General features: G+C 39.2%; 1 protein-coding gene across 1 annotated transcript in view; it reads right to left on the bottom strand.

The window, feature by feature from the left end:
- Positions 1 to 24,316, bottom strand: part of WWC3 (WWC family member 3) — a 208,767-nt gene extending 184,451 nt beyond the window's left edge. The window contains exon 1 of the mRNA XM_036744885.1: positions 23,932 to 24,316. Within this exon, the coding sequence (XP_036600780.1) occupies positions 23,932 to 24,224 (293 nt within the window). The 5' untranslated portion in view covers positions 24,225 to 24,316. The remainder of the gene's footprint in view (positions 1 to 23,931) is intronic.
- Between the last annotated feature and the right edge of the window lie 1,563 nt (positions 24,317 to 25,879).

The following is a 25,879-nucleotide window of genomic DNA, read 5'->3' as shown; positions in this document are numbered from 1 at the left end:
AAACAAACAAAAAAAGTTTCGTGTTGAACTCACATATCTTAGATGAGATAGTATTTGCAAAGTCCTTAGTAGGTGCCTGGCACATAGCAGATACTTAATAAATGCTTGTTTTCTTCCCCTTTATATACTTCAAAGGGAAAGCAAGCTAAATGAAATATTTATTTGAGATATAAAATCCTATTTTTCTGTTTTACTTTGAACAAATATTTGGTGAAGTACAATCTTCTTTTCTGCTCAATTTTACCTGTAACAATGCTCACTTTATTTGTTGTTTGTGAAATTCAAAAATAAATAAATATAATAAAACAATCCCCCAACATATACTCTAAGGACTTAAAAGACAGAGAGAAAGGTCCTATCAGACACAAAATATTAATAGTGGCAACTTTTGCAATTACCAAGACCTAGAAACAAAGGGGATGCCAATTTCTTGGGGAATGGCTAAGCACATTGTTCTACATAAGTATAATATAAATATTATTTTGCCATACCAGAAATGAGGAATTCAAAGAAACATGGGAAGACTTAAGACATAAAATAAGGTAAGCATAACCAAGAAAACAATATATACATTGAACACAACAATGTAAATGAAAAGAACAATAAAATGAAAGTTAACAGTATGATCAAACTTAGGACAATATTCCTTCATATTTTCAGAAAGGTGAAGAACTATGGGCATGGAATGTTTCATATGCTGTCAGATATGATCAACGTGTTAGTCATTTTTAAACCAAATCTCTGGTTAAAAATTTTTAAAATTTACACATACAGACACATCAGTTATCCTCTAAACCAATAGAAACTTCTTCCTATGAACTTCCATAAAATGTTAGACCACTTTTATGGAGCTTACTGTATTCTACCTTTTGTTATAAAATTATTTTGTGCACTTGTGTTATCCTCTTACTACGGGATAACTTCAAGGACAAAAATTGTTTTATCTGTCTTTGAATGTCCCCCAATGCCTTAGTACATAGCAGTGCCCCATTATGTGTTTATTAAGAAGGTAGAAGGATGAATGAAACACAGAAATGACAGCTACTGGGACAAGAAGTCACTATTTGACAAAAACTTCTGGGAAAATTGAAAAGTAGTCTGACAGAAATTGGGCATGGACCAGTATCTCACACCATATACCAAGATAAGCTCCAAATGGGTACATGATTTAGACATAAAGGGTGATATCATCAGCAAATTAAGGGAGCATGGAAATAATTACCTGTCAGATCTACGTATGGGGGAAGAGTTTATGGCCAAACAAGAGAGAATAGTTCACAGGTAAAACGGATAATTCTGATTACATAAAATTTAAAATTTTTGCACAAAGCCAATGAAATTAAAATTAGAAGCAGGAAATTGAGAAAAACCTTTGCAGCAAGTTTCTTAGATAAAGATCTCATTTCTCAAATATATGGGGAACTGAGCCAAATTTATAAAAATAAAAGCCACTGTCTAATTAATAAATGATCAAGGGACATAAATAAGCAGTTTTCAGAGGGAGAAATCAAAGCTATTAATAGTCATGTGAAAAAATACTCTTAATCACTAATAATTAGAGAAATGTAAATTAAAATAATTCTAAGGTACCACTTTACACCCAGCAGATTGGCTTAGATGTCAAAAAAGGAAAATTACAAATGCTAGAGGAGACGTGGAAAAATAGGTACACTAATACATTGTTGATAGGTTTATGAACTAATTCAAACATTCTGGAGAACATTTTGGAACAATGTCCAGAGAGCTATAAAACTGTGTATAACCTTTGATCCAGCAATACCACTGAAAGCTCTGTATCCTGAAGAGATCAAAGGCAAAAAAAGGTTTGATACATACAAAAATATTTTTGTGGTGGCAAAAAACTGGAAATTGAGGGATACCCATCATTTGGGGAATGGCTGAACAAGCTGTGGTATATGATTGTGGTGAAATACTATCATGCTATAAGAAATGACAAGCAGGATGGTTTCAGAAAAACCTGAAAAGACTTACATGAACTGAGGTGAAGTGAGCAAAACCAGGAGAACATTATACACAATAATAGCAAGATTAGCTACTCTAAGCAATACAGTTATCTAAGGCAATTCCAAAGGAATCATTACAAAAAAATGCTATCTACCTTCAGAGAGAGAAGTGATGAACTGAGTGCAGGTTGAAGCATATTGTTTTTCACTTTATTTTTCTTGCATTTTTTTGCAACATGGCTAATATAGAAATATGTTTTGCATGACTTCACATGTAAGAAAAGAAATTCCTTCACAGTCTGAAAAAGAGAAAGCAATTTGAAACTATGCCCCCACAGCTATTAAATTGTGCATACCTTTTGACCCAGACATACCACTACTAGGTTTATACCTCAAAGAGATCAAAGAAAAAGGGGAAAGAGTTATATGAACGAAAATATTTATAGCAGCTCTTTTTTTGTGGTGGCAAAAGAATTAACAAATGAAAGAATGCCCATTAATTGGGGAACGACTGAACAAGTTATGGTATATAAATGTGATGGAATACTATTGTGTTATAAGAAATGATGAAGAGGATGGTTTCAGAAAAACCTGGGAAGACTTATATGAACCGACTCAAAGTGAAGTGAGCAGAACCAGAAGAGTTTACACAGTAAGAGCAATATTGTCAAGATGATTAACTGTGAAAGACAGTAATTCTGATCCTACCACAGTTCCAAAGGATTACATGATGAAAAATGCTATCCAGATAGAAAACTGATGGACTCAGAATGCAGACTGAAGCATATTTCTTCCCTTTCTTTCTTTTTATTTTTTGCTGGAATATTGCTAATATAGACATTTGTTTTTGCATGACTTTATATTTGTAATGAGTTTTATTTCATCTTAATTGGTAGGGGAGGGGGTAAGAAGAGGGAGAGAATCTATAATTGAAAATGAAATAAAAATGAATGGAAAAGAAGAAAATTCAAAAGAGATGAATGAATGACTAAACTAAAACAAACTGCTACACTGGTGAATCATTATACACACATGCACTTGCATGCACGAGCGTGTGCATGTGCGCGTGCACGCGCGTGCACGCACGCGCACGCACATACACACACACAAAAATCTTCATCCCAATTGATATTGATTCCATTAGTGAAAACAAGCATACTTTCATCCAATAATTAATACCAGGTTGTTATGTGGTGAGAGTCTCTATTTAGTATTGGCGCTGTTCCTAAACAATGATAACATCAGGCTTTTGGCAAGCTTCCCTGTCAATTATACTGGTCATTTCAAGTGGCCTAAAGGCCTTTAGTGTGGTTAGGCTACTGAACAGGCTTATCTACAGTGCCTACCTGTTCTTGATTAGGCAAATGTAAGGGTTTAAAATCAGTCCAGTATTTAATATAAAAGAAAGATAACCAAAGTCAAGCATTTAATCTAATTCACCACTGAAGTTTTAATTCTAAAGGCAAGGAAAACAAGGAAGGCAAGGAGTAAAATGTTAGAATTATTCAGATGATGGGACAATTTCAACTCCACAGATAAGCATTTACTCAGTATATACTGAATCTACTATGGCAAGGCACGGAGAGCATTAGAACCTAACCTGCAAGTGTAATATGAAGAAAGCACTCTAAAAATCTAATCTTTTGTTATCTTCTTGCTCAGGGTTCTCTCTTAAAATCATTCCAAGAAATAAGAGGAGGGTGGTCTTGTTCAATGAAGTAGCCACCCTATTCTTCTTATTCCTTACCCAATGCCATCTTGTTTGTAGCAGGTATTCTTCTTAATTAACCTTTCAATCTCTCCAGTCCCTTTCTGCTTTCTTTCTTCTGCTTCCTTCCATTCTCTAGTTCAAATGATATGGATGATATATTTTAGCACCTGGTGGGATTGATAGTGAAAATTTATTCCCTCCTTATTGGTTTGACTGGTTAATGAATGGAACAGTAATATCTCAGAGTGACTACAACACAGGAAGCAACATAGTGCACTGGGAAAATTGCAGTACCTAGTCAGAGGACCTAGGGTTAGATTTTGAGCTCTGCTACATACTACTTTGTGTGACCCTGGGCAATTTATTTAACCTTAAGAGTCCCCAATATCAATGTCTATAAATGAGGAAAGTTGAACTAGAAGGACTCTAAGGTACCTTCCAGCTCTACATCTATTATCCTAGAATATCCTGGTTTCACTCTCCCTCATCCCCCATATCCAGTCCGTTGCCAAATTTTGACATTGTTACCTTCACATCTCTCACATCTAATTCATTCTCTCCACTCAAGTTTTATTTTAGTTCAGTTCTTTATCACCCCTTGAGTAGATTATTGCATTAGCCTCCTAATTCGTGTCCCTGCCTCAAGTTCCTCACCATTCTAGCCCACTCTCTAGAATGCCGCCAAAGCAATTTTCCTTAATCACAGATCTGACCGTGTGATTCCCCTATTGAATCAACTCCAGTGGCTCCCTATTGCCTCTAAGATATAAAGTCCTCTTTTGACCTTCTAAAGACCTACACAACCTGTCCCCACCTAAATTTCTAACTTTACTGTCCCCTCTGAGATCCTGCCAAACTTGGCTTTTTCTCTGTACCTCATTCATAACACTGCATCTCTTTTTTCTTTGTCTTTGCTCTAGCCATCCCCCATGCCTGAAATGCCCTCCCTCCTTATCTAGACCTCAGTGTCCCTCTCTGATGGAGCACACACACTATCTTTTCCATGAAGATGTCCCTGATCCCTCCAAAATACTAGTGTCCTCTCTCCCCAAATACCTTGTGTTTCACTGCTTTTCATGAGTATATGTGTTTATTAATGTTATATTTGTACTGTATATGTTTTATGTGTGCTTGCTATCTCTCCTATCAATAAAATTTAAGTTGAGATTGTCTCATTCTTTGTACTTTCATCCCTAATATCTTGTATATACTAGATGCTTAATAAATGTGGATCGATAGGTTTAATCATCCTGTTCCTTTTATCCAAAAGAAAGTCACAAAATTGAAAGTATTAAAAATTTGAAAATGGATTAAGCAAACACCAATAAAGGAGTCTTGGAAGATGTTAGCCTTCCAAGTAATTACTTCTCTCCTTTTTTAGTAAATACTAAATGATTCCACAAAAAAAAAATATCTTTTGCTAATTACTACAATTACATTTTCCTACTTTAACTCGCCATTGTTACCTTCCCACCCCCCACCCCTCAATCTGGTTCAAAGTGTAGAAAAAATATTACAAATATTGGGAAAAGTCTTAGAAAACATTCTATTTTTAAAGTTCTGCTCATTCTTTAGCTATAATATTTAAGCTGGAAAAAAAACTACATCATGAAAATATCAGCAATTTCAGTTTCCAAATTCATAGCACTCTATTAGAACACTTTATAAGCACTTTCATACAGCTGTTGGTCTTTGCAACAATGACCCTAAAGCACAGCAATTCCTTAAATAACTTCTCGAAGGCGATATTATATCATATTAATTTTTGTTTCTGTTTCAGGACACTAAAAGATCAGTTTTCAAACTATTACAAAGATAAAAAGGTTTCAAAAGAATAGAAAAGGTCATGGACTGTATTATAACAACAAAAAGATTACTAATACCTCAATAACTACAAATACATATACCTACTTTCCTATCTCTATAAAAAAATTAGGAATGGTTTACATATAAATCAAGGGTATCCTTGATGAAAATTTGAGAAAAAAGAACAAGTCTTCCAACTGATGATCCACCCCTTGCCTCCAACAGTGTTTTTCAGTTTCCAGTCCAAAGCCATGTAGATTCCTGATTTATGAGATATCACCATATCTGGACAGCCTCAAAGCCCAGAATCTCCATGCTGCAGACTGCCTTCTTGTCATACTATTGCATACCTACTTCTAGCTCTGAAAATCTATACACTATTCCTGCAAAGTGTGTATTAATGACCTGCACTATGGCCTCCACTCATCATCAATGGCATTTCCCAGACCAAAACACCACTGCCTGGCCACCAGTTCTTTCTATGTGCTGAATTTTAACAGCTAGGTAGTGTAGGAGATAGAAACTGGATCTAGTGTTAGAAAAACATGAGTTCAAATTCATCCTCAGACTTGGACAAGTCACTTGACATCTTGGTCTGGGTTTCCTCATATCCAAAGCTAGGGTAATAATTGCACCTACCTCCCTAGGGCATTTGTGAAGACAAAATGAAATAGTATATATAAAGTGCTTTCCATGTAAATGATAACAAGGGGATAATGTCCCTCATCAAAAGTTAAGCTCCTTGAGGGCAGGGACAGTCTAGCTTTTTGTCTTTGTACTGCCAGCACATACAAGGAGAATGGAACTGCCTAGCACACAGTAAGCTTTTAATAAATACTTTTTTATTCATTCACTCATAGATGAGTATTGATAGAAGATCAAAAGTCACAGTTACATAGTGACTAAGAGGTATAAGAAATGAGAGGTCCCACTATGTTTATTGTTTGATACCCAAACAAGCATACTACTAAGTAAAATAAAACATTCTTAGAAGCTCTCCTCCAATAAAACTTGCCATATATGTGTGTGTGTGTGTTAAAATCATTGTAAAGGCAAGCAAAGTGGGGCTTTTTGCTGTTTTTCTTTCTTTTGGAGTGCTTCTTAGCACTAAGGCAATCAAGTGCCTTTGATTGAGTCTAACCTTTGTTTCAATCAAGAGTCTTTGATTTAATCAAGAGTCATTGATTGTAAACAGTATATATTGTCTGAGGTGCGGTTTTGCTTTGGTAGCTCATTCATTGGAAGAATGTTTGTGTGATGTAGCCAAATGAGACTCTGTGTAGCCGTTAAGGAGCCCCTTGGCTTTGAAAACTCAGATGTTGGTGCTTTGCTCTCTGGTAACTATGTTTATATTGCTATGGTCAGACAGTTAAAAGCCTGTCTGTTGATTTGTGTTATTTTCTCTGTTTATAATTTCTGCTTGTAATTTCTGTTTGTATTCTCTCTGAAGTTCAGGATGCTGACTTTCCCCCTAAACTAAGTGAATGATATACACATATTTAATTAAAGTAAGATTGTTAATCCTTCAAAGTTGCTTTTTTTTTAGAAATGCAAATCAAAGAACCTGTGCTAGCAGCCCTCCTGTGTGCTGGTGTTATTAGTCTTATACCCCCACAGCAGCTGCGAGCAATACTGTTGCTACAAAAATTCAAGATTCCTTAAGATGTAACTACAAAGATAATTTTGCTCAATGATCTTCTGGTTACTATCAATATCAGGCATGGCATAAAGCAGGAAGATATAATCTTTAAAGACTAAAGGTTTTTGCCATTAACATGAAAGATAAAGATTGAACCTGTGATTTCATTTCCCTCTACCAATTCAAATCAGCACCTTCTTTGAAATCTAGCCTCTCAGAATTGCCCAGAGCAGTGAGAGTAAGTGATTGTCAAGGGTCACACATTCAACATGCTAGTCAACAAGTATTCATCAAATTCCTTCTATGTGCCAGGCACTGTGCTAAGCCCTGTGGTTTGCAAAGAAAGGTAAAAGACAGTCTCCGCACTTGAGGAAGCTCACAGAGTAATGGAGAAGAAGATATGTATGTGTCAGAGGAATGTAAATTATATACAAAATAAATATGGAAGAATATAGAACAAATACAAAATAAACGCAAGGTAGTTTGGGGAAGGATGGTACTATCAGCTGGGGAGGGCACCATAAAAGTCTTCATGTAGAAGGTGATATTTGAGCTGAGTCTTGAAGAAAATAAGTTATCTTAAGAAGAAAAAGTAGGAACTTAATTCCAAGCAAAATAATTTCATTATGTAAACAACTTTCATACCAATAAACATTATATTTACTCATCTATTTTAAAACACTACCCCTTAGAAAAGGACCTGTATGTATAAAAATATTTATCGCAGCTCTTTTTGTGATGCCAAAGAATTGAAAATTGAGGGGATGCTTATCAATTGGGGAATGGCTAAACAAGTTGTGATATATGATTGCAATGAAGTACTATTGTGCTCTAAGGAATGATGAGCAAAATGATTTCAGAAAAATCTGGAAAGATATATGAACTGACACAAAGTGAAGTGAGCAGAACTAGAACACTGTAAATAATAACAATAATGTTATACTATGATCAACTGTGAGCGACTTAGCTATTCTCAGCAATACAATGATCCAAGACAATTCCAAAGGACCCATGATGAAAAAATGCTACCTACCTCCAGAAAAAGAGCTGATAAAGTCTGAATGCAGATTGAAACACATTATTTTCACTTTCTTTATTTTTCCCATGGGTTTATTTTTGGTCTGTGCTTTCTTTCACAACATGACTAATATGGAAATATGTTTTGTATGATTGCACATGTATAACCTATGTCAAATTGCTTGTCATCTCAGGGCAGGGGGGAGGGAGATGGGGGGGAGAGAATGTGGAGCTCAAAATTTTTTAAAATGAATGTTAAAAATTGTTTACATGAAATTAGGAAAAAATTAAATATTATTAAAAAACCACTACCCCTAAAAGTCAATCATTTGTTCATTCATTCATCATTTATCAGGTGTCCACTAGGTGCAATACATAATATTAGGGCAGAAACAAATATAAATGAAGCATTCTAAAAGAAAAAAAAACTTTAGGCATTCCATGGTTAACAGTAGGAATTGCTCAATAACTAATGGGTAAGGGGAAAAATAGGGAGAAAGGGGGTAGGGAATGGATGGATAGTAAGGAAAAAAACAGGAAGAAGTGAAAAGACAACAGATACTAAATATTTGCTGTTGAGACATCAGCAGCAACAGAGAGCATCTGTTTAGATACTAAGTGTCACAGTAGATAGAGTCAGGAAGATCTGACTCCAGAAATCCAGCCTCGGACACTTACTGGCTGTATGACCCTGGACAAGTTACTTACCCTCTGTTTGCCCCAGCTTCCTCAACTTGGCAGGCTTGTTAATGAGGATCAAACGAGACAGCATTTGTAAAGCACTTAGCAAAGTGCCTGGTTCATAGTAAGGGCTAAATAAATACTAGTTGTTATTATTATCCTAATACTAACATATTATTACAGGACATGTAATATCTACATAATTTAGTTTGCAATATAAATTCTTATTATTATAAGCAGTTATATTGTTGTCAAACAAGGTGGCTTGTATGCTGTTGTTTTTCAGCTGTGTCTGACTCTTTGTGACCCTATTTGGAGTTCTCTTGGCAAAGATATTGGAGTGGCTTGCCATTTATTTCTCCAGCTCATTTTTACAGATGAGGAAACTGAGGTCCAGGGTCATACAACTAGTAAGTGAATGAGGCTGGATTTGAACTCAGGATGATGAATCTTCCACACATTGTATACCAACTACCATCCAGCACATGTGGCTAGAGTTTCTGCGTAGGATAGTTTAGCTGCAGTTCTAATTGAACTGTTAGAGGCCTAAGGCTCCCCATCTCCGGTCTAACCTATAAGCTCCTAGAGAGAGGGGCAGAGGCCTTGTATCATCTAAATTTTCAAAGCTCTCCCAGAAGCACTCCCTCCCTTTAATCCAGTGATAGTGGCCTATTTGCTGTTCCTTAAACAACACACTCCATTCTCCTGACTCTGGCCATTTTCACTGGCTGTCCCTCGTACTTCGAATGCTCTCCCTCATCTGTCTCCTGGCTTTCCTGGCTTTCTAGGCTTCTGTTAAGTCTCAGCTAAAATCCCACTTTCTACAACAAGTCTTTCCTCATCCTTAGAATTAAAAATTCTAGTGCCTTCTCTCTGTTGAGTATTCCTAATTTATTCTATATATAGTTCATTGTTTACTCCATTACACTGTGAGCTCCCTGAGAGCTAGGACTATTTTACATTTCTTTTTATGCCCAGAATTTAGCACAGTGCTTGGCACATAGTAGGTGCTTCATAAATGTTTGTTGACTAGCGACTGGCCATTACTAACGTTCACCATTCTTAAAATTAAACACTCCAGTTCCTTTCCCTTCTCCTTCACACAGGGCCAAAGCATATGCTCCAATGGAATAGCCTCAGTTGCCTTACAGTCTATTTACAGATCCCACCTAATTCAGGTAAATATGTCTTTCAAAAAAACCATCCTGGAAGCGCTAGTTAGCAGCCTTTAATCTCTACCTAACTGAAGCTCCTCAGAACTGGTATTTTACACTCTTATTTAAAAGGTGCATAATGATTTCGGGGGTTGGGGGTGGGGGGTGGGGAAGTAAGCCCACAGAGCAAGAAAGATAAAATTTGGTCAAAGGTAACTTTTCAAGGAAGATAGGAGCAATCCTCTAGTCACAAAGCAACACAATAGGTATTTGGAATTTCAGAAGTGAAATTCCAAACTGCATAGCTCTAGAATGAAGAATGCCAAAGTATCTACATTATCATTTGTATTGTGATCATCAAGAACAACAAATATTTACTGAGCCTGTACCATGAATAGGGTATTGTGGGGAGCACATTATCTTAATATAAAACAGACAAATAAACAAAGAACTGCACAAATCAGAAGAATGAAGATTAGATTAGACCAAAAGGGAAAAAAAGTCTTACTGCCACATGCTTAAGAAAAATTCTCAAAACTTTATTCTATATTTCTATGACTTCTGTCAATCCTGCTCTATCTTTCATTTAGGCAGTACTTCATGACTACTCCAGATTGGAAGGAAAATCAAGTTACCTCAGCCACCAAGTGGAACAGACATGGTTCCAGTTGAAAAAGATGACAGCCCTCTGCCCTGCTATATATGGCAGATACTAACTGCTGATCATTTTCAATCATTCAACCTTCAAGGCCAACTCTACCACTTCGTAGTCATGGAACCAATTCAATGAGCATAATTATGATAGGTGCTAGGTTATGAGGACACAAAGATAAGAAATAAAAAAGTTTGGTCCAGAAGAAGCTTATCTTCTACTGGGAAGGGGAGTGGGACATCGAGGGACATATAGCAGTATCCCTCATATCCTTGAGGACAGAGGCATAGCTAAAAAATGAACTCTTTTCACTTCAGGGAGGCACCTCATGGAAAAAGCTGGAGACTGATTACCCTATGCCATAGACATACCTTTTCAGGATGACTGACCACAACTGAGCTAAAACAGTATCTCTCTTCCCCATGCATACAAGTGCCAATTCTCTCCCTCCCCCAACAGGAAAGCAAAAACAGTATCTTCTCTGCATTCAAGTCAGCCAGTCCTCTCTACAAATAGAGTACAAAGTTGAATTCCTGGAATTCTGGAGCGCAATATAAAGTGTTAACCCCTACAAACATCAAGCACCACCTGGGGCACATTATCCTGTGAGATAATACGGAAAAAGCACCAAATTCAACTTAAATGTCAGGCATTAATATTATTTTAGGAAATCTCCAACAAATTTAGGTTGGTTGGTAGTAAAAGAAAACACTGTAAAAACATATTCTGGTACAGAAACATATACCTATATTTTCTGTACGGTAGACAGCTCCAGGTATTGCTGGTTTTACCACATAGTTTATTCACAGAAAAAGAATGTGAAGGTATGATTAATGTGTTCATCATTCAGCCACAGAAGTCTAGACTTTAAGGCATTTTCCCCCCATCTCACATTATTTATTCTTGTATTTGTATAGTTACCGCCAACTGCTTTACAATTATTATCTCATATGATCCTTACAACAACTCTGGGAAGTAGGTGCTATTATTATCCCAATTTTAATGATGAGGAAACTGAGGCAAACAGATGTTTGCTCTCGGGGTCAATCAGTGTCTGAGGCTAGATTTGAACTCAGTTCTTGTTAACTCCAGGTCCAGTGTTCTACCTACCAACTGTGCCACCTAGCTAAATTAGGTTGTTTTTTTTTTTAATAAATGTTTTTATAAGAAAATTCTTGTCCTTCTTGCTCTCAAATCCAGTGCCTGGCCCATTAGTAAGAATTCAATGCTTGTTACCTTAACTTGACTTCTTAAATATATTCTACTTTGCATCATCATGAAGGATGAAATTCTAGCCTAAATTCTAGAAATCAAACACTATAAAAATGAATCTAGCAATCAACAAGCATTTATTAAGCACCTACTATGTACTAGGCGATGGGTATACACATTCTATTGGAGGACAGCATGTACATAAACAAATATATAAGAATTAAACACAAGTTAAATTTGGAGGAGGAAGGGAACTAGCAAGTAGGCAGATTATAGATTTAGCAACCTAAGGGACCTTAAAGCACATCTGGTTCAACCCCTTTATTTTATTGATGAAGAAATTGAAGCCCAGGAGATTAATAAGTATTTTGCCCAAGATCACACAAATAGTGTCAAAAAGCAGGTTCTCAGACCCCAGAGTTAGTGCATCTTTGCATATTCCCCAGTGGAAAGTAAGAAATCTTGCACTTAATTCTAAAATCTAGAAGGCAGAAGGGGCCTTCGATATCTAGTAGCCCTTATGTTACAGATGAGGTAACTGGGGCACAATGAGCTCTTTTCTTATGAACTGCTGTTATTACTAGGTACTCCTAAAATAATTCAGCTTATTCAGAACACTGCTTATTAGCAGGATTGGTATATTAGTGGCCAAAGAGAATGAAAATGCCTAACTCCCAAGATATTAATGGTATCCCCATTTTCCCAGTGTCACAGTTTTGAAGTATCTTAGTATCCTTCCATAACTCCCACCATCATCATGATATTAAATAATGACGTCATGCTGATTTTTCTTTTATGATATGTCAGACAACAACTTGACTACCACCCATTTAAGTAATATATCACCTCATTCACAGAATAATGGAATAGCCTCCAATTGACCTGGGACCTGGAAGAATCATTCACCACTTGAATATGCCCATAATTCTCCCTCCCTCATCAAGAATTTCTTCTCGCAAGGCAGAATGGTACCTTCTGAGATATTTATAGTCTCTAAAAGGATGGCCTAGAGCACTGAGAGGTTGAGTTAAGACACAGAGCCAGTACGATTTGGAGGCTAAACTTGAACCCAGGTCTTCCTGACTCCTATGCTTGCTTTCTATATACTATCATGCCAGGAAAAAAAGGTTGGGGTTAGACTGTGGTGAGCCATGAATGCCAGGTAGGGAGACTTAGCTTTATTTTCTAGCCAAAAGAGAACGACTAGACATTTCTGAGCCGGGATCGTCAATCAAAAATTATTGATTAGGCACTTTCCAGTTGCCAGGAACTGTGTTGGGGGGAGGGATACAAGGAAAAGCAAAAACATAACTGAACTCACGAAGCTTACATTCTAAAGGGGAGGCAACATGTATATAAGTAGGTAGAACTGAAATACACACAGAAAGAAGGTATTCTAAGAGCAGAAGTCACTAGTACTGGGCAGGGGGACTGGAAGGGGGTCCTGCAAGAGACATTTGTGACTTTTGTGCTGAGTCTTGAAATAAGCCAGGGATTCCAGGAGGTGGAGAGGAGGATGAAGGGCATACCAGGTGTGGGGGATGGACAGTTCCTAAGGCAGGGAAGATGGAAAAGAGCTAGTGAAAGAAACACTAAGTAGCCTAACAGTATGCAGAAGAGATTTGTATTAGAGTGAGAAGATAAGAAGGATTAAGGCTTTAACAGTCAAAGGAGTTTATATTTGATCCTAGAAGTAATAGTGAACTACTGTAGTTCATCCAGTGGTTGATGAACTGGAGTGGAGAGAGACCTTAGGGAGGTAAGAATAATTAGAAAGCTCCTGCAAAAATCCAGTGATGTTAAGGATTTCAAATAGGGTGACGGCTATGTGTGGAAAGAAGGGGACCTATAAAACATGTTGTAAAAATTAGGTTTAAAAATGAAAAGATTTGCCAGCTATATGGGGTATGTGAGAGTGATAAGTCAAAGTTGACACAGAGTTTGCTAACCTGAGTGACAAGATGGTAGTACCCTACACAGTAAGAAGTTGGAAAGAGAGGAGGATTTGGAAGAAATGATCATGAGTTGTGTTTTTGGACATGTTGAATTTGACATCTATAGAACATCCAGTTCAAAAGCAATTGGTGATGTAAGACTGTAGCTCAGGAGAGATACTGAGGTTGGATAGATAAAACAGAAATAGCCTAGAGATGATGATTTAAACCATGGGAGCTGATGAGATCATGAAAGGAGATGATATAGAGGGAAAAAAGAAAAGGGCCTAGGATAGAGCTTCAAAGGACACTCACAGTTAGTAGGTTTACCATGGACAAAGAACCAGTAAAGGAGACTGAGAGGAAATGGTCAGGTCATGGTAAGAGAGACAAGAGAGAAGAAAGGGTATCATTAAAACCCAGAGGAGCGAGTAACTAGAAGACAATGATCAACAATGTCAAATGTTACAGAGTTCAAGGATGAAGATTATCACAGGCCATAAGATTTGTCTTAGGAAAGAGCAGTTTCAGTTGAATAAGGGACACGGAAATCAGGTAGAAAAAACACTATGACAAAAGTACAGAAATGAGATGATAAGGTCACGAACAAGGGTGGTGGAAATGAGAATTCAAACAGAAGGGTTGAATAATATTTCAGTAGAAGGAAATTCAACAAGCCTTATTAAGCACTTACTACGCATCAGCCCTAGTGGATAGAGGTCTAGCCTCAGCGGCAGAAGGCTAGCCTCAGGTTCAGGAACGCAGACTATTGCTCAACTCCTGTCTCTGGAAATTTGGGTAATTTGGGGCAATTTTCTTAGCTCTCCAGGCAGTTCTCCTGAAATTATCTATGGTGCAGGCAGATAAAAATCTATGCTGACATACCGTTGATAAGATAGATATTGATAAACCAATGAAAGAAGTCAGAGTTTTGAAAGGGGGATGAGGGAGAATGGAATTCAGTTGGGTATTGTGGATACAAAGAAAAAAAATGCAAGCAGTTCCTGACCTCAAAAAGAATATATTCTTCTGGGGAGAAACCACATGTAAGTAAATATAAAGTCACTGTGGGGGACCAGGAAAGGCTTCTAATGTAGAGATGGCACTTGGGCTAAGCCCTGAATGGAACAAAGAATTCAATGAGATAAAGGAAAGAAGAAAAAGCATTCCAGGAAAAGTATGGAAGTGGTTGATGGAATATTGGTTAATTGGAAAGTAGAGTACACAAGGGACAATATGAAACCAGCTGGGAAATAAAAGTTAGGTTAAGGTTGGGAAGGGCTTTAAATGCTAGACAGGAGTTGGGAGTTGCCTAAAGGCAACAAGGAGCCAGTGAAGCTTCTTGAGCAAAGGAGTGATATGGTCAGACCTTTACTTTAAGAGTATCAATTCGTCCAAAGTATTCATGATGGAAAATGCTATCCACATCCAGAGAAGAACTGATGAAATCCAAATGCAAATAGAAGCATACTATTTTCACTTTCTTTATTTTTTTTCATGGTTCTATTCTTTTGGCCTGTTTCATCTTTCACAATATGACTAATACGGAAATATGCTTTATATGATTGCACATCTATAACCTATATCAATTGCTTAGGGACAGGGGAGTGAGGGAGGAAAGAAGATAATCCGGAACTCAACATAAAAAAAGAATGTTAAAAATTGTCTTTATATGTAATTAGAAAAAAACAAAATACTATTTTAAAAAAGAGAATACCAATTTGATGGCCGTGTAGAAGAAATATTGGAAACAGTTAAGCCTTTAGGCAGAAGTACTAAGAGGTTATTGCAATAAACCAGTAGAGATCTGATGAGGGGCTGAACCAGGGATTGAGCTATGTGAGAAGGACAAAAGTAACACATGGATACATTGAAATTTTAAGGGGAAAATGACCACCAATATATAGGGCGGAGGGAGAGAAGAATTAAGACTAGGTAGGTTTTAAGACTGGGTGACTAGTCGAACATTAATACCATTAATGATAGAGATGTTAAGAGGAAAAGCTAAGTTTTGGGTGGGGAATATAAAATGTTAATTTGAAGCTAAGAATGGTGGAGTTTTCTTTTTTGCATTTTTAAATAAAGTTTTACTATATTTTAAAAAGTAAAAATCATTCTTAGCTCCTGGGTCCTAAAATAATAATAAGCAGAAGGCAGCACTCTCCTAGTCCAGTCCAATCCACTCAGTTAAAAGATCAGGAAACCGAAGCCCAGAGATTGAAGTACTTTGTTCAAGACTGTGTAGTGAGTAGCAAAGCCAGAATTTGAACCTAAGTCACCCTTTGACTCCAAATGTAGCACTTCTTATTTTGTACCATTCTGCCTATCATTCTTCCCCACAATAAAACCTCTAAACTAGTCTACACACTAAAGCCCAAACATATCTTATACTTTCACTGTTTTAGGGGTTGAACTCACTTGTTCTCCCTAAGACTGATTTCTCATATCCCCACCCTTCTTGTCTACTTCTTGTAGATTCAAAGACTATTCATTCTTCAAGACTCAATTCAAATCCTGCCTCCTCAATTAAAGCCCTTCCGGTAGTAGACACGCAAATAAAGGTTGGTTAATAATAATGACCAACACTGGAGCACATCACATAGCCTCCTTGGATCTTAACATTGCCATCTATCTGCCATTCCACCCACGGCCTTTCAGAGTTGAAAGTCCTAGAGCTGCACTCTTTCAAACAGATCTCCAGCTCCCATCCTAAGGCAATGCTAAATTGGAAGACCTCACTACATCTAAGCTAACTTCCTACCATTGCACTGCTCTAGGCCACCTTCCCACTCCTCTCCCCCAAACACATACACACTACCTCTTTGCTCAGCAAACAATAACCAATCAATACTGCTCAGCTGTCATTAGTTTGTTTCCCCTCCACCCCCAAGTCTCCCCACTCCAGTCCATCCTTCAGTCAAATTTATCTTCCTAAAGCACAGGTTGGACCACATCATATCCCTATTCAATAAATTCCAGTCACTCCCTTTTAGCTCAAAGATCAAATATAAAATTCCATTTGGCTTTTAAAACCTTTCATAACCTGGCCCCTTCCTAACTTTCCAGATTTCTTGCACCTTCTTCCCCCTTCCGTATACTCCAGTGACAATGGTCTCCTTGCTGTTGCTCACACAAGACATTGTGCTTCCCGACTCCATGCATTTTCTTGGGTACTGACTGTACCCAATGACTGGAATTCTCACCCTCCTCATTTCCACTTCCTGGCTTCCCTGACTTCCTTCACGTGCAGCTAAAATCCCACCTTCAACAAGAAGTGTTTCTTGGTCCCCTTTAATACTAATACTTTCCCTTTAAGATTGTCTCAAATTTATCCTTCATATATCTTGTTTGTACATAGTTGTTCCCATGTTATGTCCCACACTCGAATGTGAGCTCCTTTACAGCAGGCTGTTTTTTTTTTTTTTTGGCCTTTCCTTTGTGCATTCAGTGTTTAAGAGAGCCTGGCACACAGTAAGTGCCTAATAAATGCTTGTTGCCTTCCGGAAAGGGAACATTCTTTTATTACCCTATGGCTCCATTCACCTTCTCTGTGACTTTATCTTTCTCTGGTGACCACTCACCTATTCAGTGTTGTTGTCCCCTATTAGAAAATAAGCTCATGAGGAGAAGAGTGTCATTTTTGTATTTGCATCCCCAGCATTTAGAGCAGAACCTGGGAAACAGCAAACACTTACTCCATGCTTTCTTACTCATTCATTTAACTGAAAAATGATGCTAATGAACCCTTTTTGAGCCAATCTCTACCCTTTTGGAATTTCTATTGCAATTATTGCCTGTTTAATTCATTTGATGATCATGTGGGGCTTTATGAAGCATCTAAGACTTGTGATAAATAAATATTTAAATTAGCTTATTTTTCATTTTTGTATTCTTTCTCCAATTAGGACACTTGCCTTTGCATCTGCTGAATTTCTGCTAGGTTTTACCACAGTATTCCCCACACAGTGGGCATTGCATAAATATGCACCAATTTCACCAGTGGGTAGGGTGAGTTGAACTCAAGATTTCATTTCCTTTTCTCCCCATTTGACAGTTCTACTATGTTGACTGGGATAGTGGTGAAGTTTTTTGTTTTATTACTGTTGTTTTTATTGAACCTGTGATTTCAACTGTGTACAGGTTCCCAGTGTGGAACTTTCTCTAACAATGCTGAAAGAAGCCTTCTCTCAAATTTAGTCTTAGAAAGTTGCCTGAGCAAGTGAGGGGTTAACTGACTTGCCCAGGGTCACACAGCAAATATGTATTGAAGTGGGAATTGAATCTGGCTCTTTCTGATTCCAGGCCCATTTCTCTCTCCATCAAGTCACATCAAGTCTCTGTGGCAAAGACTGGTTTAAAAAAACAAAACAGAACAGAACTGAGAGTGAAGTGTCTTCTCTATGTAAGTCCCTTAACTTTTCAAAATGTATCACTAAAGTCACTACATTATCATCTACCAGGAAGGATAACATCAGCTTTACTGCAATGTTAAAAACTAGAATGAAAACGATGAAAAGGAAACTGTGTGTTTCAAGATGACTAGGACTTATTTTTTGTATGAATCTCTCATTCTTCTTTCTTAAAAGGGTTATGACATATAATAGTTGCTGAATACCGAAAATGAAGCCATTCTTGGAGCTGGGTGTTCCTACTATTTTAGGAGCAGGTATATTATCTAAACCAACACTAAAATTACATACAAACAGAAAGGAGGTTTTTACACATAGACCAGAGAGTCATGGTGGAAAAATGAGTAGAGATTTGACCTTAAGATCAGGAAGATCTGTATAGTCACTATTCTGACACACACTGGCTGTACTGCACCATCCTGGGCAAGTCATGTTCTAAGCAACTGTCTAAAACCATACTGTGTAAGTAGCAGTTACGGTGCAGGGGTAGAAGGGAATTTCCTCACCTGGAGATGTACCAGTGAAAAGATAGATGCAGTGTGTGTGTGTGTAAAGACACACATATGTATAAGCATACGTGTGTAGATACATGTGTGTATATACTTATATGTCTGTATATATGTGTGTACATAAACACACACATATATAAACCTCAGTGTTATCAGAACTATTCAGGAATAGTTCATTTAAACTAAGGGTAAACTAAGACAAATATAGAAAAGATTTTTATAAGTTCATTCTAAACCAAAAGTTAAATTTAAGTTCATCCTGAACTAAATTTCCAAGAAGATAGCAATTATGTCCTCTACTCAGTTATTGTAGATAACACTTAATATAAAATTAGTATACTTAGATATTTATGTACAAAGTGTATGTATGCGTATGCACATATGTATAGCTTCTCCTTTAAAGCAAAATAATGTAAAACTGTTTAAAGTGTTTCAGTGTACTATAAATTTGATTAACGTATTAAGTGATTGATAATGTAGCTCACTATTTTTTTTTATTTCAGGCTTGTTATTTTATTTGTATAAGGAATATTGAATGAGGAAATTCTCTCTGCTAATGCAGATAGCACCTGTTCTGAACAAATTTGCCTGGGACACTGAGATGGCAAGTGATTTGCCCTGGATCACACACAGCTAACATGTATCAGAAGCAACACTTGAACTCAGGTTTTCCTGTTTCCCCTATCCAGTTTGACACTACAAAATTTTTAACATGTGTGCTATGTTTATCTCCTTACACCACTGTTACCCACAGGTTTCCTCTTTAATCTCCAAGATACATCTACAATTTCTATGATGAACTGTTTAGTTTTCCAGTACTGCCTTTCTTAAATTTGAGCTATAGTTAGTGACATCAAGACTCAAATAAGTTACGCCACCAAGAAAATCTCTCATGAAATATGGGCTTAAACAATTAAAAGAAGCAATAATTTTTTTCAAAATAGCCCACTGTTTACTTCCAAATTTTTTACCTCCCAAAAACTAATGAGATTTAAAATACTAGGTCACCATAGAGATGTCGATCAGGAACTGGAGTAGTGATTTTACTGGCACAAGGAAATCACTGTGGCGGAAACTCTCTCTACCAATTCATATCAACACCTTCTTAGCAACTTATCATCTTTGAATGTTGCTTAGGGCACTGAGAGGTAAATACTTGCACAATAACGCACAGTCCACGCATATGAGAGAACTTGCTACATTTTTCTAGCCCCAAGGATTGACTCCATCAAATTATGTCACAAAGGCCACCATAAATTGAGTCAAAACTATGTTCCCCAAATCATAATCTTGATTGCTTTATACTGCAACGTCTTAACCTTGATAACCATAAACAATTTTGTTGTTCTGTAGTTTCAATTCTGTCTGATTCTTGCTGACCCCATTTTGGGGTTTTCTTGGCAAAAATACTAGAGCACTTTGCCATTTCCCTCTGCAGCTCATTTTTACAGATGAGGAAACTGAGGCAAACAGGGTTAAGTGACTTGCTCACTGTCTACTAGTCCACAGCTAGTAAATGTCTCAGGTTGGATCTGAACTCATGAAGATGAGTCTTTCTGATTCCAAGCCCAGGGCTGTGGACCTGTGATTTCATTGACTGGGGAACTCATGGAAGTACAAACTCCTTTTATCAACAGATATCAGCTCTTTCTCATAAAGCATCAGAAAATTCCAATGCACTTGAAACTGAGTTATTTCTAACAGAGTATCAGAAACAATTTACAGACATATTGAGTTGATTCTACGGCTTCACATAAATTCTAAGTAGTGCCTGGTATTCTCTAAGTGCAACACTAGGTGCTAAAGGAGTCCTTATATCATTATAACCGTGACTTAAGGAAATTGCTAGTCTTGTAAATTATACATTAACCTTTTTCAATCACTCAAAATTAGTTTTGAATTCCAAAGTTTTCAGGTAAAAGTTCTAGTTAACTTGTCACAAAAACAAATGAAAAAAAAAATTACATCACAGAAAGCTTGAAGACCAGGGGTTTTTTGCTTTTGTTTTTGCTTGCACAACTGTAAAGTATTGTTTCTTAAAGAATGATATTTTAGCCACATGCCTAAAGATTCTAATATAGGAATGAACTCTTTTTTTTTTGACACCAATAATATGAAACTTCAGTTCCCATAATTCATTAATGGTCAACCCATTAGAACCTGAGTACATGGGAATTAGGTTAGGGAGAAAATGAGCTGAAATTTATCCTCTTTAGCCAATATTGAAGCTTTTTTTAAAAATTTTTATATTTTGAAAGTGATTTTAATGCTACTGAAACGTTTAGTTACATATGAAATGGCTTTGAACACTACAGCAGTAATCAACTGGTTTTGCTTAATCCTTTCTATTAATCCTTTTATAACTTAACTCTATTAAGAAAGATATGATTTACGTTCCTTTTCTCCTGTCGGCTCCCTACTTAAACCTGTTTTGATGAGACAACAACACCACAACAAAATTCTCCAGCTTTAGGGGCTTGGGGGTTGTATATTACTCGCCAGTGTGCCCCAAACAAGATTTAAACAGTGTCAGAGTCATATATGAAAATTCTCAGCTTGAAAGCACAGTTCAACATATAATAAAAATTAATTACAACTTAAAGGATAACCAGGCACTAATAAAAAGTGAGCAATGTTGTGTTGTGAAAAAGAGGAATTGCAACCATTACTATTACAATCTTTAACAGAGACTCCACTTAAACGTTTGTGGCCTGCTTAACATTCCATACATATTTCTGGCAAGGTATTATGGGAGCTGAAGTTCAAACTGTCCCCTGTTGCATTTTCACTTACTATAAAAACATTGTCTCATATAAAAAGCATAGACATGGTTTTACTTTACAAAAACCTAAAATATTGACTTTAGTTCACTGACTTTAGTTAACTAACGCCTGCCCAGTTCAACGGCAGATTAACAGAAGCAACAAAAAATGATTTTAAAAGGATTGAAAAGTCATTTTATAGCACAAATTCTGCAGCAGAATTTCAAAAAAACAAAGGGACAAAAAAAACCAAAAAAACAAAGAGGACAATGTATTATGTCAACTACAGCAGAAAGGAAAAAGAACTCATATTGCTATGTTGTTTGCCTTTAGGTATTCCATTTACCAAGCCTTATTTATGCTATTCAAACAATTGTAAACACAATGCCTACATTTATATTTATTGTAAATACCACACTAAAATATAACCACCACAACAAAAACAGAGTTTTTTCCCCCACATTATTCTCCTAAAATAATCTCGTTTCCTCAAAGGAAAGTAATATGCAAACTTTTTCATTTTCAAATTCATTGTGTACTTGAAAGAAATAAGTAAAGTGCAAAATTAAGAATGCTCTACATTCCAAGCAGTGCTACCAATTCCAGCACTGTCTAAGCCTTGATAGCTCTCAAACAGCTGTGGCTTGGGCTTTTGGTTAAAATTACAATATGATCTCACCTGATTTCCAAAATACCTTTACACTAAGCATTTCTTTCACTTATAAAATTGGATCTCATTTTATACTTCTTTCTGAGCCCCGAGCTCTAAGGAATCCAAACAAAATACTAAGGAACCTTTGAGAGAGCATGAGGAGGAAGAGGGGAAGAGTTCTGAATCAACAGTTATCAGGCAGCGAAGGAACAGGCTTCCCCTCAAGTTTATTTCAAAGTAACAAAATGCCAAGGAGTATTTCCTTTCTAGTATAGGTAGGAGGAAGCTGGCATAAAGTGACCATACAAAGTCCTTTTAAAAAAAATTAAAGTACTGAAGGCCTATAGCACTTCCTTTTGGCTTCTTTAGAAGAAGCCTGAAGTTTCAGAAGCCGTTTTAGGTGGGACAAGGTATCAGATAACAAAAGGAAACTCACTTGATTTCAGGAATACAGATGTGTACACTTAAGAACATATGTTTCTCTCTAGAAACATTAGTAGTAAGAGTAACAATACTAACTTAGCTGGTTTTACATTTGAACTAGCTTGGTTCTACTAAGAGCCCAAAACTTCACTAAGGTGAAACTTCATGAAATGAAATAAAATTTGGCCATTTTTAGCTATTGAGGAGTTACTATGAATTTTCTTTAAAAAACACCCACAACAATTTCTAAAATTCTTCTCTTTTCTGTAGTTTCCCCCAAAAATATAGTTGCTCTCATTTCCAGTCATCATTTCTCAACACATCAGGGTCCCATTAACTCAAGGGACGGAGGAAGATTCTCAGCAAGATCCCAAAGTAGAACTGCATTCATTTTAATTTGAAGAAGTAACTCTATGGCACAAAGCACATTTAGAAGGGGCTGGAGAGTAACAGAAGAAGAATAGGCCATCAAACTCCGAAATGTTTGAGAATCTCAGCTCTACCTCGCTGGACAGCAGGGTGGTTAGAGTAAAACAAAGTTCACACTGAAAACAAAGTAACCAAATCCAGGATGTCTAGGACAGACTTGTGTCTGCCTGACAGCCCATCTCACCAATTAAAAATCCCACAACTTAAAGGCTTCGGAGGGACGTGCGGAGCTCGCCCTAAGCCTGGGCAAATGGGAGAGCGTCTGCCAGCACGCGGAGGGGCTTCGTCCCTGCCTCCTGCAGCCTGGGATGTGGTTATTGCGGATTATTGATATTGTGTTAGTTGGACTACACGTCCGATTCGGGAGGATTGTTTTTTCGGGCCACCATCCCACCCCAAGCACGCAGAAGGACTGGGCGAAACCACCATCGGAAAAAGAGGGGAAAAAAAAGCCATCCATCACACACACACGAGAAGAGGAAATTCCAAGCGTCCAAGTTCTGAATCTACTGAAAGAGAGTCTGACGTGAAGGAACCGAGTCAGAATATCCGCTCCTCCATCTGGGCCTGGGGGAAGGACCGAGGCTCCTCCTGCCCTTCCCGCGGCCGCTGGAAGCTCCGCAAAGCCTGCAACGACGCTCCCCTGGCTCCCCATCGCCCAAGTCCTTCCAAACGCAACTTCCCAAACCTTGCACAGCGGGGAGGGATCTCCCCCAGCCCCAACCCGGGTCCAAAAGCTCCAAGGAGCCAGAAGGGTGGGCTTTGGTTCCTTATTTCCTGTTCCCCTCGAGTTGGGGAGGGGGAAGAGTGGGAAAAAAAGGGGTGGGAGAAAAGATGAGTCTGATCCGCGCTGTGCTTGCCTCTGCTGCTGGTACCGTCCACTGAGATCCCTGGGTGCAACTGGGAAGCATCTTAGCTAGCCCGCCCCTTCCCCCTCCTCCAACACACACAGACACACACACGTACCCCTGCCTTACCTGTCCCGGGGGTCGATCCAAGAGGTTTGCCGAGTGTTGTGATCGATGTAGAAGATGCGGCCGTCGAAGTCCCGCGCCTCCTCCCAGCCGGCGGGCAGAGGCAGCTCCGAGCTCTCCCGGCCTCTCTGCTGCTGCGGTGGCTGCGGCGGTGGCGGCGGCTGCCCGGGGCCCCCTTGCTGCTGTGGAGGCTGCTGCTGCGGCGGCGGCGGAGGCTGCTGTTGCTGCTGCTGCTGCGGTTGCTGTTGCTGCTGCTGCTGCTGCCTCCGCCGTCGGCCCCCGCTCAGCCAAGGCATGGTTACCCGGCCCCGGCCGCCGCCTCCCCGCCACACAGTCCCTGGGCCCCTGGGCTCTGTTGCCGCCGCCGCCGCCTCCCCACCCCGGGCTGGGCCAGCTGCGGCTGCCCAGCCCGGGCCCCGGCCGCCCCCCGCCGCCGCTTCCTCCGCCTCTTCCTCCAGCACTAACAACTGTCCCAACCAGCGCAGGAGGCGCGGGGAACGAAGGGGTATAGCAGGAAAGGCGGGCGACAGCAGCGGCTCCTCCGCCGCACCCGGCTCATCCTCCGCCCTCTCACGCTGCCCCCGGCTCTCCTCCGCCCGGGCCCTGGCAGCTCTGGACCTGGAGCCCGCGAACCAGTCCCGCCGCTGCGCCCGCTGCGTCTGGAAGGAACCACCGGGCACTCTCGTTGCGCTCCCGGACCGGGCCCCTTCTCCAGGCGCCGCCTAGACTTCCCCCGGGACCCTCCGCTGTCTCCCGCTCCGGCCGCTGACCCTCCGTTTGCGAGCCCACGGGTCCCTGCCCTCGAGGCAGTCCGGACCTGCACTTCTACCCGGCGCTGGATCACAGTCTCCGGGTCGCCACCGCCTCGGCTGCTACCGACGGCTCTTCCATCCCACTGGCTCTCCCGGCCATCTTCATTCCTCGTCACTGGCCATATCAGGGAGGAGGAGGGGAAGGAGAGCTAGAGCCTGGCCCTTGCCTCCTCCTCCTGCTGCTCCTCCCTCCTCCCCTTTCCTCTTCCCCCCACCCCGTCGGCTATTCCCACGCGGGGGGGATGGGGAGGGGCAGGGAGCAGCAGCACTTTCTCCACCTCCTCCTCCTCCTCCCCCTCCCAAGTCTCCTCCTTTTGGGGCTGCTCCAGCCCCTCTTCCTCCTACGCTCTGGCTGGGTCCCGGAGGCTCCAGCCGGGAAGGGAAACCGCACCAGGGGCAGGATGGGCGGCTGCTGCATCCATTGAGCTGGCCTTGATAAGGGCCTGGAGATGGCTAATCCTGACTTCCCGGCTCCCAATTCCAGGGAAGGAAGCATCAGCCTGGTTCCTACTGCTGTAACCACTACCGGTATACGAATCTGCCTGGATCTACTAGAGAGGATGTCCTCAAGGCTCTGTGGTTTGACTGGCCAGAAAACTTTGATTTCTCCCGGGTCTTTTCTGAGAGTTTTGCTATTGTCCGATCTTGTCAATTCTTCCTCTGCTTTAGAATATCCATTTTGCTCAGGGTACCCAGTGAAACCTCTCTACCTCTGATGTCAAAGAAATTGATAGGCTGAGGTAGATAAGGTTATCTCAAGAAGTAACACGCTCCCACGGACATTGGGGAGTCTTTGCATCTAGAGATCTTTTGTAAACTAACATACGTAATCATTCCTCGAATGTTTCCAGATCATAGGTTTTTGAATTGTAAGAGACTTTAGGAAACATCTAGTTCTACCTTCTCATTTGCAGAGGAGGTAAAGAGGATTAAGTGATTTGTTCAAAGTTACATAGATAATTAGAAGCAAAAATCAGTCTAGAACCCAGGTGTCCAAATTCCAAATCTAGTCCTCTTAACTCTATTATCATCTACCTCTTATGAATTCAGTTATTCCCGGAAGATGGACAAGATAACATTGAATCAATCAACAGGAAATTAAGCAGGCACTGTGATAGGCGCTAGGAAGCCATATTTTA

Source organism: Trichosurus vulpecula, chromosome 2 (genome assembly GCF_011100635.1).
Source record: "Trichosurus vulpecula isolate mTriVul1 chromosome 2, mTriVul1.pri, whole genome shotgun sequence".
Taxonomy (NCBI): Eukaryota; Metazoa; Chordata; class Mammalia; order Diprotodontia; family Phalangeridae; genus Trichosurus; species Trichosurus vulpecula.
Note: the sequence above shows the minus strand (reverse complement) of the source record. Positions and strands in the feature narration are given on the sequence as shown.